Source organism: Leiobunum rupestre, chromosome 5 (assembly GCF_980474605.1).
Source record: "Leiobunum rupestre chromosome 5, qqLeiRupe1.1.hap1, whole genome shotgun sequence".
NCBI classification, from domain to species: domain Eukaryota; kingdom Metazoa; phylum Arthropoda; class Arachnida; order Opiliones; family Sclerosomatidae; genus Leiobunum; species Leiobunum rupestre.
The window spans coordinates 21379705-21400418 of NC_143388.1; the positions used below are offsets into that span (position 1 = coordinate 21379705).

Sequence of the window (20714 nt, forward strand, 5' to 3'; positions counted from 1 at the left end):
CTTCCGAATAGCGACCCAAATTATCTAATAGATCGGATGATTGTTCTTGCAAATTTATAAACCAAGAGTTTAAAGTCGCTTTGCCTTGCTTGATTTTAGCCAAAACGGCGTTTACTTTATTGAAGGTCGCGACATTCGATTTCACCTCGTGAAGCGTAAATTTAATTTCAAATTCGCTTTCTTTCGCTTTCAGCCAATCTTTGTATTCGCTAATACTTTCGCCTATAGCTCTTGTTACTTCGTAAATATTATTTCTAATGCTATCTACGTCTAAAAACCGAGCGGATATGGATATATGACCGCTCGATTCGTTTGAAAACGGATTTGTACCATTATTGGCGCACGAACCCAACGAACACGTAAATGTTCTATCATTTGAAGTGACAGTTTGATCCATTGGTTCGCCCATTCCGTCGTTCATATAAAAAAAAACCGAAACAATACAAACAAAAAAAACAATAAGTTTTAAATAATAGTTCTTTTATACATCAGAATATACTATTTACAATCAGTAAACATAAAACGCGAATACTAATAACATTTCATTCAAACAGGTCAATATCGCTACAATCTTCCATTTCGAACGTTGGTGCGGACGCATTTTGAACTACTTCTTCTTCTTTTTCTTCGTTCGGATTTTCGAGTAACTTAGATATATCAGACGCCAAAATATAATCCTTTTTAGAATCCGGTCGCGTTATATTATGGATATTTAAATAGGAAGGCGCGTACGGATTCAAATTAAAGTTCTCCGCCGAATCGACTATATCGCGACATCCAGCGCGACCGATAGATCGATACATATGCGTAGTTATATTTGCCAAGGTATAATCGCGTTTGACAGTCGGCAGTCTAGTTTTAACTAGTAGCGGCCTAACAATTCCTCCGTTGCTGATTTTAGATAATAAATTTGACAAGAATGTCGAAACCCCTAACACCACTACGTCAGAATCAGTATCGGATTTAAACCACGCCATGTCGATAATGGCTCCTGGATATAACGTTTCGTACATTAAATTTTGAAGCGGAGTGTAATACAACCATTTCGATCGTTCTTCGTCGGTGCCTCGTTTTCGCGCGCTTCTTAACTCGTCGCATCTGTTGATATCACTATCGATAAATGCCAAACCATTAATTAGGATACGAAGGTTTTTGTAATAATACGTATTTTTCAGCCAAAGGAAGGTATTTTTAAAATTATCTAAAAATTCAATTACGGACGAATCCGCGTTTTGGGGTCTTACATTTCCAAACTTCAACAAATAGGCGTTAAACTGCTTCCACAACACGTTCCATTCTAAAACGTTTAACGGCGAACGATCATTAAAATGCGGACCAATACAATTTTGATCCACAAAACCGGACGACATATATCCAAGCATCGACGGAAAATACGTGTCCGTATTTTTAACATTATTATTGCGTGTTACTTTGGTCACTTCATATCCGGAAGCTGCGAGTATGGAAGATTTTTTGGTGCAAGATGTACCGTCTACCGACAACGCGAACGTTGGAGCGGTAAATAGTGTCGTATCTATTCTGTCGTCGCAAATATTAATAATTTCTTGTATCGACGACATGTCTACTTATACGGAAGACGATATCGGGGCGGCCGGAAAATTTGCGGAAAGCAATAACAAAATTCGCTTAATTCGAAAGATAAATCAGAAGGCCCCGCACTTAGCCTCTTGGTTAAACGTGACTGTTCGCGATGCCACTAACGACGATTATTATATACCCTCCACCGTCCAACACGCGGCGAAAGTCGTAGATGTCGAAATAACGGAAGATTTATGCAGACGTTTATCGTGTAATCCCATCAAAGAAAAAGACGTCTGCACTCCGAATAATAAAGCCAGTTACTATTACGTCGGCGACGATAGCTACGATATACAATGCCAGCCGGCGTGTTTTAATACAGCAGCAAAAATATCGTACGACGAAGATGGATCTAGAGCGCCCGATACGCCAATGTTAAATTGGCATAATAATACGTGTCGGCTTGTCAATTCAAACATGGTTTCGTATTTAGAAAAGACCTTTTACCGATCGGATACGAAATACGAAACCCGACTGAACGACATGCCTACGGGGTTTAGTAGATCGAAAAGTCAAAACCCGTACGGTTGTGGGTTTACGTATAAATCAAACGAAGCCTATTGTAACTACTACGATCGTCATTTGGAAAAAGACGGATCGTGCGCGATGACGGTATGGGAATTGGTTTTAGATTCCGTAATTGGAATGTCTTTAATTAATACCGCGAAGTCGAGTATAAGACTACTTTCAAATGGAAACAAACCATTCGATCTACCGAGCAATTTACCAATTTTACCCGAAATACCAGCAATATATACGTTAGATGGTTGGCGAAAAAATATAAATCCGACATTCGTCGTTCCCGAGCTAATTGATACCAAGCCTAGACCACCAACGAATAAAGCGGCTTACTATAAAAATATCGGTGGTGCCAGCGGCGGCGGCGAACGCCATAAATCTAGCGACAAACCAACTTTAATTGATTTCGTAAATTACAGGCGGCGAGCTGAGATACTCTCGGAAGACGCGTCTGGTTTTACGCTCGCGCAAATGGGTCGACCTGAAAACTCTACAAATAAAACGTTAGACGCGAAACGAGACGGTTACTCGAGCTTTGAAGAGGAACGTTTTGGCGGCGATGAGGAGGGGGAACAAGATACGTCGTGGACTAAAAAAGCGAAAGAAGTGTTTTTACAGTTGCTCGAAATGATAACTACAGATCCAACGTTTTGGGCGCAAGTCGGATTTGATTTTGCTACTAGTCTCGCTTTAGACCAACTTAAGGTTTTGTGTAAGAAAATTATAGAAAAACTAACGTCGTATCTCGGAAAAGAACTTCTACATATTGGTGGATCGATAGGTACTAAAGTTTTAGCGAGCAGCGTAAAGAGTTTAGGTATTAAAATGGTGACGTCTATGGCTTTGCGAGTCGGTGCTAAAGCGGCAGTTATGTTGACAAAAATATTGAGTGCCGCGGCATCCGTTATTGGATGGATTTTAGTCGGAACGATGTTGTTGGGTCTTTTGTTTACCTTCTGGGATCCATACGGCTATAATAACTTATTTCCACCAGAAATGCCCGATATTGTAATGCAAAACGGAGAGCTGGCTTTTAGACGAGCCTTAGAAACAGCTACCGCCGATTTCCGATTTGACAATTTCGTAGCTTTGATTTTGAGCGAAGAGGAAATGATGGAGGTACAAATTGAATCGTTAATCGATCGTATTATATATTTGGACTCGTTGGTAATTAATTCCGAAGGATCTCGTATCGATAAAGGCGATGAAATAAATCTGAACGGTAACCAATCGGAAATGGATGCCGCGGAAAAACAGGCTATGGCCGAGCGAGTCAAGTTCGACCCCGAATCGTACGAACAATACAACAAACGCTTTATGCTAAGAGTCGATGTGAATAAATATTTAAACTACGTCGCAGGCGCTAGTTTGTTATTTTCTGGTGTATTGTTTATAATCGGATTGCCTATATTATGCGTTTTATTTCTACTGTTGGCTGTAATTGTACTCGCGATAGCGCGCTGCGAACTACAAAATGACTTGTTAGTGGATTTGTTTGACAAGTATAATATAAGAGGAGCCCTTCTACCAAACTATTAAGTATACCGTTTCTTTATATCAACGAGCATCGTAGCTGGGGGGAAAAAAAGGTTACTATACGCGAACAATTTTGTATTTATTGTTGTTTTGTATTTTTTTTTTTGCCAATCAAATATAAACGTACGTTATAGTATAAAGTTGAACCACTCGGTAAATATGGATACGCCGAACGTGCCGCCTTTAAGATCTATCCCTTTGAGGCCGATTAACAAGGGCCAATCGAGAACCAATATAGATAAAAAAGAATTCAGCGAAGAAGAATACGCGATAGAGTGTCAAATATATAACCCGAATAACTTGAATCTTGGACAACGAGTCATTTACGATTACATGTTTAAGAATCCAACCGACATGATTCTAATACAAGCTGGCCCCGGGACCGGAAAAACTTTTACATTGATGAGTATCGCTCACGCGTGGCAAAATCCCGTCAACGTTATAATCTATAAACACGATTTGCTGTACACGTTTCGCTACAACGCCGTAAGATATACCGTGGCCAAGTTTATAATGCAATTGCTGAATCTACAATTCTTCGAATATAAATCTATGGAACAGCAACTAAGTGGCAAACTGAGCGCGGTGGAGTTTATAACGTGCATTGTCGGTTTGCTTCGTCGCGCAAAAATGTTAAACTTTCGTCAATCGCTCGTCGTATTGGACGAACATACCGTAGTACCAAAACCCTTGCTATTTTTAACTCTAATGTTGATGAAGCATTATAAAATTGGAACTATAATTTGCGGAGACAAGAACCAGCTGCAAAACATTCACAATTCCTCGCATATTAAATGTTCGTCTTTCGATATTGCCAAACACTTTACGGATCGTATATTTGCGTTGGACGTTAACGAGCGCTGCGCTGATATCGAATACAATCGAACGGTCGAATACATTTCGCGGTTCTCATCTGAAAAGAAAATGGACGATTTTGGATACGCTCTAGTGACGGCGTTATTTACTAAGCAATTAATGCGGCAAAGTAAATTTTCAGATATACATTTAGCAGCTACGCATCAAGAACTCGCCGATACCGCCCACATGCTGGTTATTAACGGTAATCATCCCACGTCGTTTTATTATATCGATGGTTCCAAAACGAGAGACGCGAGCCGCGTAAGTGGAGCGCTTATGCCTGACGGATTGTTTATGCCTAACGCTGTATTGGAATACGTGAAAAATAAAAAACCCAATAAATTTCTACCTTACATCCCGTTGGTTGTCGGATCATTGTATTTTGTATACAAATATTCGGAATATTCGCAAGCTCTATTGGCTAAAATTAACGAGGACGGATCGCTTGTGATGGCTAACGCTTCTGGAGGAGAATTTAAAGTGAATAAAACCAGCAATCACGCGGTGATGTTTGATCAACACCGAGACTTTCTACTCAACAACGGGTTGGGTAACGTCTACAACTATCCGATATATCCGGCAAATTTGATGTCGATTCATAAATGCCAAGGGTGTACCGTTACAGACAATTTGGATTTGATATTAAACCGGACTACGTATCAGGGACTGTACGTTTCGGTATCGAGAGTTAAAACGCCCAACCAAATAACCAGAGTTTTAGTTCCAAATATGATTTCGCATTTAATCTCCTGCATCATTAACTTTCCCGAAATGGTTAATAATATACCAATAACTGCGAATATATTAGAATCGCGATTGATAAATTACGTGTTTTATAAAATTGAAGATTATCGCGCGTTAGCGAGTAAGGCTGTTAATTTTATGACGAGCGAAGACGCGACGAGCAAGCAAATTATTCGAGACGACATTATACGCGAAGCTATAAAATGCAGACAGGTCATTTTAAACCCGCCCGACGTTTCGGAAATGGACCCAAATATCATTACTATAAATAAAATAATTAAATATAAAAACGTGATTTTGGCTTTGTCGTGTATCGATGAAATAGACAGCAATGTATGGGTCCACGAATTCATTTTATGCTCGCCAGAAATGATGGTGTTAGATTTAAACAGTCCGGCGCAAGAACGAGAAGTTACGGTACTCGTTGGGTTGGTGGGACTGAGAAATAGCTATTCCATGTCGACACCAAGCTCGACGTATATCGAGAGTAAAGCGAAAGTAAACGCGAAACTTCAGGAAAACAAGCGACAATACTTTATCAAAGAAGTGGCGCCTGGACTTGTTATGGAGACGAGTCGTTTTTGTTCGCGAGTCTATAATATGTACGCTACTAACGAAATAATTACTTTTTCTTGGTTAGTTGGCGAACTAAACGCTATGTTGGATGATGTTAATTACGAGAAAACGCCAGAACCTGAAAACACACCTACGGTTGATTCAAATTTGTTACTACAAAACAAACGCAAAATATATACAAATATTAACGATATAACCAGCTCTAGCAATATCAAAAATAAAACGTCTAAATCTCAATTTACTATTATGAAGAGAGTAAAAAAAAAGCAGTAATAAAACCGAACGATATTTAAATGAACATTGCGCATTTTTATTATTACAATTTTAGTAAGAAGTAATTTTTTGTATGGTTAATCATTTTTACCCGTTGTATTTTAATTTTGGTCTCGTATTCGTTATAATAAAGAAATTAATCAAAAAAAAAACGTTTCTGTACGCACGCAGAGGGAGGAATGAGGCGAGAGAGAGAGAGAGAGAGAGAGAGAGAGAGAGAGAGAGAGAGAGAGAGAGAGAGAGAGAGAGAGAGAGAGAGAGAGAGAGAGAGAGAGAGAGAGAGAGAGAGAGAGAGAGAGAGAGAGAGAGAGAGAGAGAGAGAGAGAGAGAGAGAGAGAGAGAGAGAGAGAGAGAGAGAGAGAGAGAGAGAGAGAGAGAGAGAGAGAGAGAGAGAGAGAGAGAGAGAGAGAGAGAGAGAGAGAGAGAGAGAGAGAGAGAGAGAGAGAGAGAGAGAGAGAGAGAGAGAGAGAGAGAGAGAGAGAGAGAGAGAGAGAGAGAGAGAGAGAGAGAGAGAGAGAGAGAGAGAGAGAGAGAGAGAGAGAGAGAGAGAGAGAGAGAGAGAGAGAGAGAGAGAGAGAGAGAGAGAGAGAGAGAGAGAGAGAGAGAGAGAGAGAGAGAGAGAGAGAGAGAGAGAGAGAGAGAGAGAGAGAGAGAGAGAGAGAGAGAGAGAGAGAGAGAGAGAGAGAGAGAGAGAGAGAGAGAGAGAGAGAGAGAGAGAGAGAGAGAGAGAGAGAGAGAGAGAGAGAGAGAGAGAGAGAGAGAGAGAGAGAGAGAGAGAGAGAGAGAGAGAGAGAGAGAGAGAGAGAGAGAGAGAGAGAGAGAGAGAGAGAGAGAGAGAGAGAGAGAGAGAGAGAGAGAGAGAGAGAGAGAGAGAGAGAGAGAGAGAGAGAGAGAGAGAGAGAGAGAGAGAGAGAGAGAGAGAGAGAGAGAGAGAGAGAGAGAGAGAGAGAGAGAGAGAGAGAGAGAGAGAGAGAGAGAGAGAGAGAGAGAGAGAGAGAGAGAGAGAGAGAGAGAGAGAGAGAGAGAGAGAGAGAGAGAGAGAGAGAGAGAGAGAGAGAGAGAGAGAGAGAGAGAGAGAGAGAGAGAGAGAGAGAGAGAGAGAGAGAGAGAGAGAGAGAGAGAGAGAGAGAGAGAGAGAGAGAGAGAGAGAGAGAGAGAGAGAGAGAGAGAGAGAGAGAGAGAGAGAGAGAGAGAGAGAGAGAGAGAGAGAGAGAGAGAGAGAGAGAGAGAGAGAGAGAGAGAGAGAGAGAGAGAGAGAGAGAGAGAGAGAGAGAGAGAGAGAGAGAGAGAGAGAGAGAGAGAGAGAGAGAGAGAGAGAGAGAGAGAGAGAGAGAGAGAGAGAGGGGCTTTATTTGGCAAGACACAAATTATAATTTAACAAATGTGGATTAATAAAAAAAATATACGATATATCGAATTTTGCAATTACACATAAATACGGTTTAAGTGAGAGATAGGGGGGGAGATATATTACAAAAAGACAAGTATCGAATCAGATTTAAAATTAAAAGAATTAGAGACATTTTATAGGTATTGTCAAATCGTTATTAAGTAATAAATAAGTATTATGCCTAAAATTAAACCCAAAAGCAGAACTGACGATGAAAATGAGACCAAAACTTGAAATAAAACTGAAAATAAGACTAAAAAAATGATACCAAAACTGAAACCTACACTCAAAATATAAATAAAATTAAAACGAAATCTAAAATTGAAACCAAAACTTGAAATAAAACTAAAACTGAAACTAAAAATAAGACTAAAAAAAATGAAACCAAAACTGAAACCTAAACTCAAAATATAAATAAAATTAAAACGAAATCTAAAAATTAACGCAGTCCAGATTTAAGATCTATTTATAAGTTTATTTTTGTACGGCAAATCATATTTACCCGTTGTAGTTTTGGTTTCGTAACCTATGACATTGTTATATTCGTTATAATAAATTCTCAGGTATAATACTCCTTTTGGTATTATTTTGTTATTTAGGACTAGTATTTTTTCAGACTTATACGTTGGTTCTTTAACATCGACGACTATTCGCTCCAGCGTACCCGCGTGTTCAAATTGTTGCAACGCGCGATTATAGTCGCATAAGAAATATTGTTTATCGTCATGACCGTAAGCGACGCAAACCGTTCTATAATCGGCCATTTCTAAACTAAAGTGTAATCGATTAAAGGCGGTGAGCGTTGTCGATGTATCTTTTAATCTCACTATAGAATTAGTTATAAAATCGTAACAGCACGTTAGATTAAATCTATACTCCATGGGTACATCGTTTAATCGCGAATCTCTTTTTCTTACAATCACTCCGACTATCGGATTATATATATCTTGGCTTTTGTTATATTCGGATTCAATTGTACTCCAGTACGCGTCGTTCGAAGTCGGTCTAACGTGATCGTTTCGAACATATTTTAAATACTTTATACGCTCGGAAAATGGAGTGTCAATCAGAACCGTCTGTTTAAATCGCAACATATCTACGGGATAAATGACAAAATCTTGTTTATATGGCCAATAACGCCACGATCGCTCGTTGCTTAGATAATCTACGGGCAAAATTATCGCTTCAAACGTACAATTTATGTCGAAGTGTAGATTATACAATAATCTTTGCTGTAATTCTCCGAATCTATTGTAACACCTCGTCCCTTTTTCGTTGATATTCATAATCACGTGAAATCCCTGGTACAACGGTTGCGTAATATATTCATTGTTTACGTTGTGGGGCTTAGCGTATATACGCCGACACGACGGCAATGTTATAAATCTAAAACTTTTCGGGTCTTTATTGCAATCTTGAAATTTCACGGACTTAAAAAATTGCAAATATTTGCGCGTGATTGACTCTTGATCTACTTTTATATCGGTTCTATCAGATTGCAAATTATCGGGTAACAATAAATTCGCCATGTGCGATAAAAACTGACCATAGCGCTTCGTTCCGATATTGTGACGCATTACTTTTTCGTACGTACTCATACCGACCAATGGATCAGTATGGACTTTGCTACGCGATTTAGATCTTACGTTTCGCATTAGGTCTATAACGGTTATATTTTCTCGAGTATTTTTGCTACTATCGTCTAAATCTTGATCCGACGAAAATAGTTGCCTGTCGACCATCACACGGTCAACACTTAATGTTGGAGTCTTATTTATAAGTAAACTAATATTGTTTCTAACCGATACGGCGCTAATATTACAAAAGCTATACAACGTGTCGGTGTCGAACGTAACTGGTTCTTTTTTGCCGGATTTGGAGACGTTTTCTAACAAGAATAGCAACGCGGCCAGGTGTATAGGGTCGTACGTTCTCGCAATTTCCCACATCTTTAATCGTGACGGCTCGTAATCGCGAAAGATCATTAACAAATCAGACAAGCGGATAGCTGACATCGTTCCGTTATGTTTTTCGAAATGTACTTTTTGAGTTCGTATAATCATCAACTACGTAACATGTTATTGATTGATTGCGAATGTTACGAAATTTATAAAGACGAAGCTACATTTATCGAGGAAATTGTATATCAGCGAAAATCGTATATGGCCTGTATTTGCTACGAATCTAAGACGAGAAAGCGGGTCAACCACAAGAGTGTACCGATAGTGTTAGGGTCGTATTTGGATTACCGCATACGAGGCAAATCAGCGATAATCGCGAGCCGCGCGCAATGGGGAGCGGTAATATTGAGAGGCGTTTTGAAGGTCTACTCGTCTTTTTCGACATTTGACGCTTTATCGATGCACGTGCGAGAAAACAAAAACACGAAGACTATCGATTGGTACACGTACGTTGATGGTGAGGGTTTGGCGTTAAGCTATAAAGACAAAGTCGTTCAATGGACGTATAACTACGAAGTTTCCGACAATTTAAAATCAAACAATTGGATCCGCTTGTTGAACGAGTCGAACCCGTTTACTCAACGCGCCATACTGGCTTCAGAATATTTGCAAATGTTTAATACGATATTGGATTATCCGTACAATATGAATGACTTAAAGAATCGTCAATTTTTAAACGGAGCGACTATTATCAAAAAATACATCGATTACGATTTAAATAAGCGCCAGAAGAAGAAGGGTGTGGGGTGCGTTAAAATGTCAGTGGCGTTTGAATTGGGCACGTTATTTCAAGCTTTAAGCAAAAAGAATACTTTCGAAACCGAAGAATGGTGCAAAAACTACACGCAAAATTACGACAACACTCTGCACGAAGGTCGCAGCAATAAAACCGCTCATTTCCTACCGAACGTAACTCGCGCGTCCAATGACGCCGTACGTAATTCTAAAGCGTTGGCCTTTCCAGAGGACGCTGTTAATTTCTTTTGCATGTTAAACACGAAAGATTTAAAATCGGCCGGAGAACAAAACGTATTGGCTGATTTTGTCATTATGACTGAAAAAAGTGATTGTGGAAAATTGCATACGTATCTAAAATCAATATCTACTGGCGACGGCGATCGTTTAGTGATCGACGGGTATATTACCGATTGCGCGAAATTGTGGACCCTGGAAGATTTACTAGCCATGAAACGCGTCCTGCCGCACGTAACTACCAAATATTATCATCCGTTCGTAATTTTTTCAACGCGAGCGTCAATACCGATCAAATATTCCGATTCGCACGACGCCTTCTTTTCACCGGCCGAAACGATACGTTACGAAATTAAATATCCAGAAGCGGATATGCTCTCAATTACGGCTAAAGAATTGAACGTGATATTTTTACGCAAAACGCCAGCGGCAAAATCTACGGTTACGATAAATAACATCAAAGGAAGCGTAGCGATGATAACGTCCGACCTTCATAAAAAATTAATACGCAACTCTTTAGGTATAACCTGCTGTATGGACGCGACGGAGGATCAAATTAAACGACTCATTGATTTCGCCGTTATATCTCGCGGGCACGATACGACAGCGTTTGAACGAGTGTACGCTAAACTACGAGAAAAATTAAATCTCAACGAGCCACCAGTGCCAGTTACCGAAACTAACAAGAAAAAAGGTATCGACTCGTTAAAAAGAATGTACGATTCGTCCGAATTATTAAACGAATGCAAACGATCAACGAATACGCCGTACGTAAAAGAAAGAACGCCGAGCAGCGCGGTACATGTGGGTGACTATTTGTCCACCATTTTAAACGCGAAATACTACAAGCCACCGAGCATTTGGAATTTAAAATTACGAGCGGTTTTTGGAAATCCGTACGGGTCGTGCATCGAAGACGGCGTAGTTATTCAAAGCGGCATTTTGGAACATATACCTCCGATATTTTACAACGCCTGTATAACCATAGAGTTTACGTTTAAAACGGCAAAACAGCCCAAAGACGCTAGATTCGTAAGTATTGACGAAACAAACGGCGACATTAAAGACGAATCGCTTATAGGATGTTTAATTTCCGAACACGAAGCTTACGTTAAAAACAGCAAACATAGCCAAATAAAAGTATCCAAAATCGGAAGCCACTTTTACTACTTGATTCATTTTTTGCCAAAGAAGACTCAAATGTACGAAAATTTAAAAATTAGACCCGTACAAAGCGGAAATTCAATTACAGTCATCATAACTGGGCATCACGAAGCTCGCGTAAATGTCGGATCGAAAGTGGCTAATTCGTTTGGCCAGAAAAATGTCATATCGCTAAAAACTGACGATTTAAAAGATTGTTGGGGCATCACTCGAGATGGAAGAAAAGTCCACGCCCAACTCGTATACAGCGACGTCTCTTTAATTAGTAGAATCCCTTCGGGACAACTGTACGATATGTTGATGTCTGACGAGTTGGCTATAGGTCCCAACGAAGAACTTATAGCGCCGGTCGATTTGGTTATTCATACTTTGCATCCGTATACGAATATAAAATTATTCGACGTGAAAGTTGATACCCTTACGAACATTAACGGATTTGATTCGCAAAATCTACCAACGGTCAGTTTGGCTTTACGATCCGAACCGGTATGCGATAAAGTCCTACAAGTGTTGGGTCTCCACGGATTCAATATTAAATTCGACACAACGGAGGACGAGACGAAACCGACGACGACGAGAGAAGAGTCAAAGTCGTCGACACCTCAAAAACGTCAATACGGCGACTCTAGTCCGAGAGAAGTCAAACAGGCTAGGATACGCGATCGCGCGGAATCGTCGGTGATATAAAAGTCCAATAAAACGAAAATTATTTCACAAGCTTCCTTAAAATTATTCACGTATCGATTATAATCCGCTAAACGTGAGTTCTTAAGTAGTATAATAGACGTAAGCTATCAAATAGACTCAATGGTTCGGGAGAGGTTGTTTTGTGTATATAAGTTTTATACATTATCATATAACTGCTATAACAAACCCATGTTAATATCAATAATATAATTATAGATGCGATAGCTAACAGGACGGTGAACGTAATGGAACATATCCATGCGGCATTGGCGGAGCTCTCCATGCTAGGAGTCATTACTCGGCAAACTTCCAATTGCGCGTATATTGATAGAACTCGACTATCTAAACTGGGATATATTTTAATATTTAACGGAATAGAACCAATTTTTACGAGAATAAGCGATTTCAATTACATGTATAATCAAATTTTATATTTTGGAGATATCGTACCGCTGTCTAGTTTAAGTTCTTATATTTTGTTAAAAATTAAAAGTGAACGTGTGAGCCCATAAACGCGTTATTTTAACTTTTGTGTGTAATAAACCACTAAATAAAATACTAAAAAAAAAGATTTAATTTAATTAGCGTGTTTTTGTTTTGGCGTTATTTCATTTTTTATTTTTAAACAGAAATACCGTATAGAAGATAAATCCAATGAGAAATATGATGAGAAGAATTTTAATACCCTTAGATATTGACTTGTTTTGAAAGAGTATTAGCGCGACAACGAGAGTTAGAACTAAAATAGCAATGCCAGGATACACATATTCCGAGTTATTAAATTGTTTCAACGTATCAATAAGATTTTTTTTCGCTTCATCTACTCCTGATTCAGCATTTCTTCCTTCGTCCGCTGCCTCAGAGAAATTTAAAGCGTCTCTTAATGTATGTTGCGGTGTCTTGTAATTTAAAGATGGCTGGTTGAATCTCGGAAGGCTATCGCTATCTCGCATTTTTCCAAAATTGTTTTCTTTCTTTCTTTTTAGTATAAACGGTTTCGGCTGCCGCCGGGATGGTATAAGAGATGTCGTCAATATCAAAATCGGACGTCACTTTACAGCAAGTTTGTACGCACAAACTATATATAGATCTAATTATTCTGGCAAATAAAGATGCACTACGTAATCGTGTCATGTATACTCGTAGGTATTAAACCTTTTATTTTTTCCCCGACTCGTTGATTCCTCGGTTGTTAAAATAAAAGTGGGTATAGTGTGTTGTTCTATTTAAACCGCGCAATAAGAACCTGGCGGAGTAATAATTTATAGCCTCGTTATTTATAAATTTTATATATTTATAAGTTTAAGAAACGAAAATGAAAAGCGACACGAATAATTTGTGGTTTTCGCTTTTGGTAGTACTCGCTTTACTAATATTACTGATTGCTACTGTGATATCCGCTAAAAATAATACCAAAACGCTCGAATTTTTAGATAGAAGCATACCTAGATTCAGCGTCGACGTATATTTTGATCCATACCCGCAAACGGTAAATTTGGGTAACGAATACGACTGTAACGCTAAAAGTTTACGCGTATGTGATATAAATGATTCGACTACCTTATTTGGATGCAAAGAGTTGACGGTTAGATGTCAACATTTTAATAAAGATACCGAGTATATTGCCCAAGGTGAGACCCACGAAATACCACGAAATAAATCTGAAAACGAAGGATACGCTCTAGCTATTAGCGATATAGCCGAGGCGTGCAATCCGTATCACGGCGATTTTACTTTAGTCGCGATTAATGCCGATTCGAGCGAATACATGTTCATTTGTACTTGCAAAAATCCCGGATATATCGGAAACGACGACGTACTAGGGTCGTGCACCACGGTCAATATTTGCGAAGGAAAGATTGACGACATCGATCAACCGCTTAACAAAATAAACTGCGTTTGCGATTTGAGAGAGAAAAACGTAAGATACAGCGACGGTTTGCCCGTTTGCAAACCTTTGTTGGTGAAAGAAGCTAATGAAAAATTCACCGATTGGTCAAACATCGTACCGTGGAATTCCGATCGCGTCATATATACCGGAGTGTTTAATAGGACCATCGCTGATAATCTTAAGACTAGCCGACTCTTGGATCCGTGTCGTAATTCCATACACGATACGTCTATTGAAATCCCAAATTCCAATTATAACGAGTATATCCGCACGTGCAGTTTTAAAGATTTTGGTTTGCCACTGGTGGTTGGTCTATTAGAGCCTGTGAAACAAACGTCGGACGACCCTGATAGACAATTAATAACGATCGATGGTGGACTAATAACCGAGCAGTATAACAGTATTCGCTTAACGGATAACGTTGCTGGCGTAAGAAAAATAGCTAGTTTAAACGCGCGTTTACCCTTTTCGAAGGATTATAAAAACCAAAACCTCGTTAGCGAGCTTCCACGAGGCATTGGGTTTTCCGAAACTTCGCAAATATATTTATCGATGGATAATCAAATGGTTGGTGGGCAATGCAACGGCATTTGGCCGGGATATTATTGCAGACTTGAGGAATATTTCAGTTATAATTTGAACGGTGTGCCTAAATCCGGATACCGATCAGTTCCTTCTAGCTTTTTATGGAAGAAAGAGCCGTGGACTGATTCGGAAAGTATCGTCGCGAATGGAGTTCAAGTACCGCCGGAAGGCGTATATCTCGTGCAAAGAGATATGACTAAAGTAGACAAAGTATGGAATTACGGTGTGGAATACGCTTGGAAGGGTAGTTCCAAATTAAACGGAGTTCTTTCATTCGCTCTCGAAGCAGATTATAACATTCATAAGCGAGTTTTAACTTAACTTTATTTATATATATATATATATATATATATATATATATATATATATATATATATATATATATATATATATATATATATATATATATATATATATATATATATATATTCTAATTAAGCGGCATACTCGATTCCATTATTATATTTTTATTTTTATTTTTGCTACATCAGGGCTCATGAAGAGGAAATTAGGATTAAGAGGAACTATAAGGATGGGTCGCGCGTTTTTTAGCAAGCAGAAAGGAGAGGGGAGGGGAAAAAAACAAATTTCCTTAAACGCGGATGCTAAAACGTAATCGCGTGACTCTCGGCGGACCAATGATGGCGCCGCGTCGCGCACCCCATTGACCGTCACCAAGACTCATTTCGGTCGCGAATATACTATCGTCATTTATAAAACTAAGTTCGGTGCGCCATGCAGGTTGTAAATTAATTATGAATTCTAAACGTGAACGTGTTGAAAGTAAAAATTCATCAACAAATCGCGGCAAAGATATTGCTAGCGCGAGTACGGACAAGCAGGAATGCGAATCCCGCCAAGAGGAAGCGGAATTTGAAATCGTTATATCCGATTCGCGATCTGGCGATTTGAGCGGAGAAAGCGACGAAAAAACTGTACTATTAAAATACGATTATACCTACGACAAGTTATTTGAAACCGTAAAACCCGGAACTAACCTATACAAAAAAATTCACGGAAGCGCGCCGATACTCGCGTCTTCGTTGTTAACTAAAAATTTAAACATCGAACATGTCCAGTGCTCATACCTCGCGCCATCCGGCGACCAACGACCATTTTGTACTAAAAAGGCAACTGCTGCAAGAAGCAAAGCGAAAGCTAAACAATCTAACTGAAGCGCAAAAAGATGAAACGTCGCCTTTCTCCGGTTTGATTTTCGTGACGCAGTGGATGGATAACGATAACGATATAATTGGATACGGATGCGATGCTTACGGAAAAGCCACAAAATTGACAATGAACATCGAGCCTGGGCTATTCGCCGTGACTGCGGACGTTCAACTTTTAGTCACAGTATGCGCGTTGATGAAATATCGAGTCCAAGTATCCGAGATATGGTATACGTGTAACAATTTCACTCTTCACGACTTGCTGGTCGATTATAACGCCGCCAAACCTTGCTGCTTGATCAAAATTATTACATCGACCGTAGCCGAGGCCAATGAGATATATTACCAATTTAAAAAAGACGCAAGAGCGTATAGATATATATCGGTTACACAGTATTGGGATGTTACTAAACAGATCATGTTTGAAATGATTTTAAAACGACAACGAGAGAAAAAACTCAACGGCGAGCCGGTAGACTTTATCGTGCCAAAGATTTGTTCTCGATGGTTTGATTCCGATTTAAAAGTGTATAAATTGCCTCAACCTAAAATACCAATAATAACTTTCGATATAGAGACCGTGTCTACCGACCCCTACCGAGTACCTACGGGCGAGGACGTAGATGATGTATTGTTTACCGTTTCAATACATCACACCCATACGAACGTTTTGTATACATTGGCGTATTTACCAATAGATAATAAATCTGTCGACGAACTCCGCGAGTACGTTATGGACGACGGCTATCCGCGATATAATGAATGCATCAACGCGCTAGAAACATTTAAATCCGAAAAGGCGCTGTTAGATCGAACAATGCAACTACTCACGCTAAATGGGACTCTACATTATTTGGTGGGCTATAATTCGTTGTCCTACGATATAAAATATCTGTTAGTACGTTGCGCGTTCTACGGTATCCACGTTGACAAATTCGTTTGGAATGAAGGATATAGTTTTGGCTACGACCAACTTCATTTGGATTTATTTCGAATTATAAGCATGCAGTATAAATTTACAAAGTATACGTTGAGTAACGTTAGTCGTCAACTGCTAAAAGACGACAAAACGGGTGTAGATGCCGTCGCATTACGATATACGTTTCATCGTATGAAAAAACACCAAACCTACTTCAAGCACGAAGAGTCGGATAAATGGCCTTCGGTTCGAGACACTCTCCACTACAATAATTACGACACGCTTTTAGTTAGTAAATTGTTAGATAAAACAAGCGCCATCAACTATATCATTGAGAGAGCTCACGCGTGCCGAGTTCCGTTATTCAGCATGAATACAAACTATAATAAAATGCAATACAAGTTATGGAACGAGTGTTTGGTAGTCGGATTGAATCAAGGAATATTTTTATCGACGTTTAAATCGTCACAGGCGTCGATCAAATATCCTTTGCCTAACAACGACTGTATCGATATACGTTTAAATTTGGAAGAACAATTAGTTATCAACCGTCCACCAATAACCCAAATGATAAGGAACCATACGGAAGAAAGCCACACCGCGGCCGCTGCGACAACAACGTATCAGCATAATTGTTCGTCCTACGATACTAACGAAAACAAAAAGAAGTTCCCCGGGGGTGCTAATTTTTGCTTGGGTGAATATTCGGAAACTGACGTACAAATGTATGACTATCGCATAGCGTATCCGCTCTTGATTGACCGAAAAAATATATCCGACGAAACGTCCATTATCATGCCCGCCAACGTATTGTTTGGTTTATATTTAAAAATATACAACAAGCACGAATTTAAATCTTACGATTATCTAACGCATACCGGAGCTACGAAAAGCGAGACGAAAATCTTATATCATCAGTGTATTTATAATCGCGGACATTGCGGCGGAGAATTCCCATTTACCCAAGCCGAACTGTTCAAACGCAATACCGCGTCGGTAATTTTAATATGGGAGGGACGTCGCGGAGTATTATCCACAATCATCGCGACGTTCAACGAAACCAGAGAAAATACCAAAATTAAACGTAAAATGTTGGACGGAGTCCTATCATTAATCGATGACACGATTAATAATATGACTTCGGAGCAAATGGAATTGGAGGCGTACGGCTTAAGCATTATCGGCAATGATCATGCCAATAATACCGCGAATCAAGAACTGGAGGATTGCGATTCGAACGAAGCTTTTGGATGTTCGGATAATGAAGACGCGGACGATTCGCGTAGTCAGTTTGATCCGCCAAAATCTCACGAACCTAGTAATAACGACGACAACGATGACGACAATTTTGGCGCGGAAGAAACGATCGGTGGAGATGACGGATTCTTTGGATGTAGCGACGAAACTCCGATCGCTACAACCGCCGGCGATTCGGATTTTAATCAAAAACCGGTAGAAGCCGCGTCGAATGTTTTCAATTTCGAATTTGTAAACGAATGCATTTCCGTATACGAAAACGGAACTTGCGACATAAACGAAGAAAAATTAAAACGACTGAACGATCCCATTGGCGAGCTTAAAAATATCAGAACAAACGTATCCCTCGAACGAGATAGATACGATAACTCCTATAATTTGCAAAAATCAGTCGTGGCGAGTATTTACGGGTGCGTGGGAAAGTTAATACCCGTCGTGGCTGCTCTTATTACGTGTTTGATTCGAAGCACGTTATTATCGACAGCGCAATATGTGGTTGGTAAAGGTTATCTCGTTTATTTCGCCGATACCGATTCTATTTTTATTAAAAAGGAGCATTGCGATGATATCGATTTATCTCCGGAATTAAATCGACTATACCCGTACACCGAAATTGAAATGAAACGTTATAAAAAGTGCGTGTTTGTGCAAACCAAAACGTATTATAAATGGGAAGGCGGAGCGATCAAATACGGTCAAAACGCGAACGGGCCGCCAGCTTGGAGGCTATTCGTCGAATTCTTTATGAATCGATCCGAAATCGAAACAAATGATCAGATTTATATCGCGTTTAAAGATTTCTTTACCGAAACATATACGGAACTTTTAATTTGCGAAGAAATTACGGAAAATGTACTCTCCAAAGTCACGCAAGACATAAAGATAAAATCCATCTATAAAACTAAGACGGTATCCGCCAAATTGAAAGATTATTTAATCGAAAATCACCCGGAATTATCGGGATCATTTAGGCAAAAAGTGTATTACTATCTCGACGTAGATGCCACTACGGCGTCCCTAAGACCGAGTGTCGATTTAAAAACTAAAGACGATTTAAAACATTTAAACTTGTTTAAGTACTATCAAAATATGTTTAAAACGGTATTCAATATAATTAAGTTCCATATTCGCAAAAACAACGAACCCTTCAACGTGACAATTTGTAGCTCTTACGTTCAGCTTATGATGTTAAAAAGTTTCCTCGATGTCTACGGGAAAATGTTTCCCGGTCAATATATCGACGGTCAAGACGTTGATAAAGCATCGTTAAGCGATCGAACTATAGATATAAGTCAATACGCGTATGACGAAGATGGGTTAAATAATATGGATGACATAGTCTTAGCAAATTCAACGTAATAATTTGACTATACATTTTTTTTTTGGGGTTTTAGTTTATTAGTGTTGTTTTTTTTGTTAAATGGCTATCAAAAAAAACTAAATGCATACCCATTTTTGGTAAAATAAAGCGATACAAAGATGTAACGTTAAAATTTAATTAAAATATATCAATAGGATTTTAGTATCCCCAAATTTAATCCCACCAACATACGTTGATACAAATACCAATTTAATTCGTAGTAATTATTTTATAAATTCACAACAGGTTGTTCGATTATTTAAAGTGTTTCTTAGCAAATATGTACCGTGCTAATAATAGGTAGCGCCGCATTGATTGTGCAAATAATAAATAATGTATATTGGATCAGCAACAACGTTTCGCTTTTATTTTTAGTTTAATTAACATAGTTAAAACGAATCAAAATACTTCTCGAATTTTTTTATGATAAGGCTAAATAATTATTTTATGATGGGTTTTAGCTACACCAACTGAAAAAAAATCAGATTTGGCCAAAAAAATGTATTTCCCAAGTTCAAAAAAAAGAATTACTCCCTGATTAATATACCGCCAATTTCCAGAAAAATAATACATGATAAAAAAATATTTTTGATATCCAAAGTTTCGCGAGTCTTACAACGACGAATCGACCGTCAGAACACTATATAAATATAAAATCTACTATAGGATAAAGAAAAAAGAAAAAAAAACTAATCGGATAAAGACCAAAAAAAAACAAATAAGAAATAAAAGTTATTTATATATCCCGACAGCTATCGGGTATTCGTTATCAATGATATAGGCGTTGCTTGGTTTACTAAATTGAACGAGTGGTAATTCCGTTAAATCGGGATTGCCAAATAAAAGTTTTAATTCTTCAGCGATATTTTTATACTCTGATGGATTAAACTCGCGATCTTCGGTATACGGAACGCAATAAACGTCCCAGCCAAATATTCGGGCTACGGTGTAGTAAGCGATAGCTTGTACAACGGCGTACGATTTCAAACGCGATCTGTAAGCATCTCCGTTTGTGGCGCGCTTTAACATACGCGCGGAGTTGATACTAGGATATGGGTCGATAAAAACGACTCCTTTCTGCTGTATATAATACGCGATACTTGGTTCGTTTAGTTGGGAGCTTAGAAATTTAATTAGTTCATCAACCACGCAGTCTTTTAATCTGGGATTACAAAGGGGCATAATAATCGACCATAAAGGATTGTCAATTGGGCCTCGGTCACCAATCACGTTGCCTTTTCGAAGCGCAAATTC

At 38.9% G+C, this 20714-nt stretch overlaps 2 protein-coding genes and 1 long non-coding RNA gene across 3 annotated transcripts in view; all 3 read left to right on the plus strand.

Moving 5' to 3' along the window:
* Positions 1 to 20714, plus strand: part of LOC149943787 (uncharacterized) — a 413771-nt gene that overhangs the window by 132375 nt on the left and 260682 nt on the right. The window lies entirely within an intron of this gene.
* LOC149943792 (uncharacterized) lies at positions 1579 to 3657 on the plus strand. Its single transcript, XM_090176199.1, has one exon. It carries the CDS (start codon positions 1579 to 1581, stop codon positions 3655 to 3657), a length of 2079 nt encoding a protein of 692 aa, XP_090032325.1.
* LOC149943793 (uncharacterized) lies at positions 9571 to 12279 on the plus strand. Its single transcript, XM_090176201.1, has one exon. The coding sequence runs from the start codon at positions 9571 to 9573 to the stop codon at positions 12277 to 12279; it is 2709 nt and encodes a 902-aa protein (XP_090032327.1).

What these genes read in the sequence shown, in the direction of transcription:
- LOC149943792 (XM_090176199.1), top strand. Translation starts at nt 1,579, where the DNA reads ATGTCTACTTATACGGAAGACGATATCGGGGCGGCCGGAAAATTTGCG.
- LOC149943793 (XM_090176201.1), top strand. Translation starts at nt 9,571, where the DNA reads ATGTTATTGATTGATTGCGAATGTTACGAAATTTATAAAGACGAAGCT.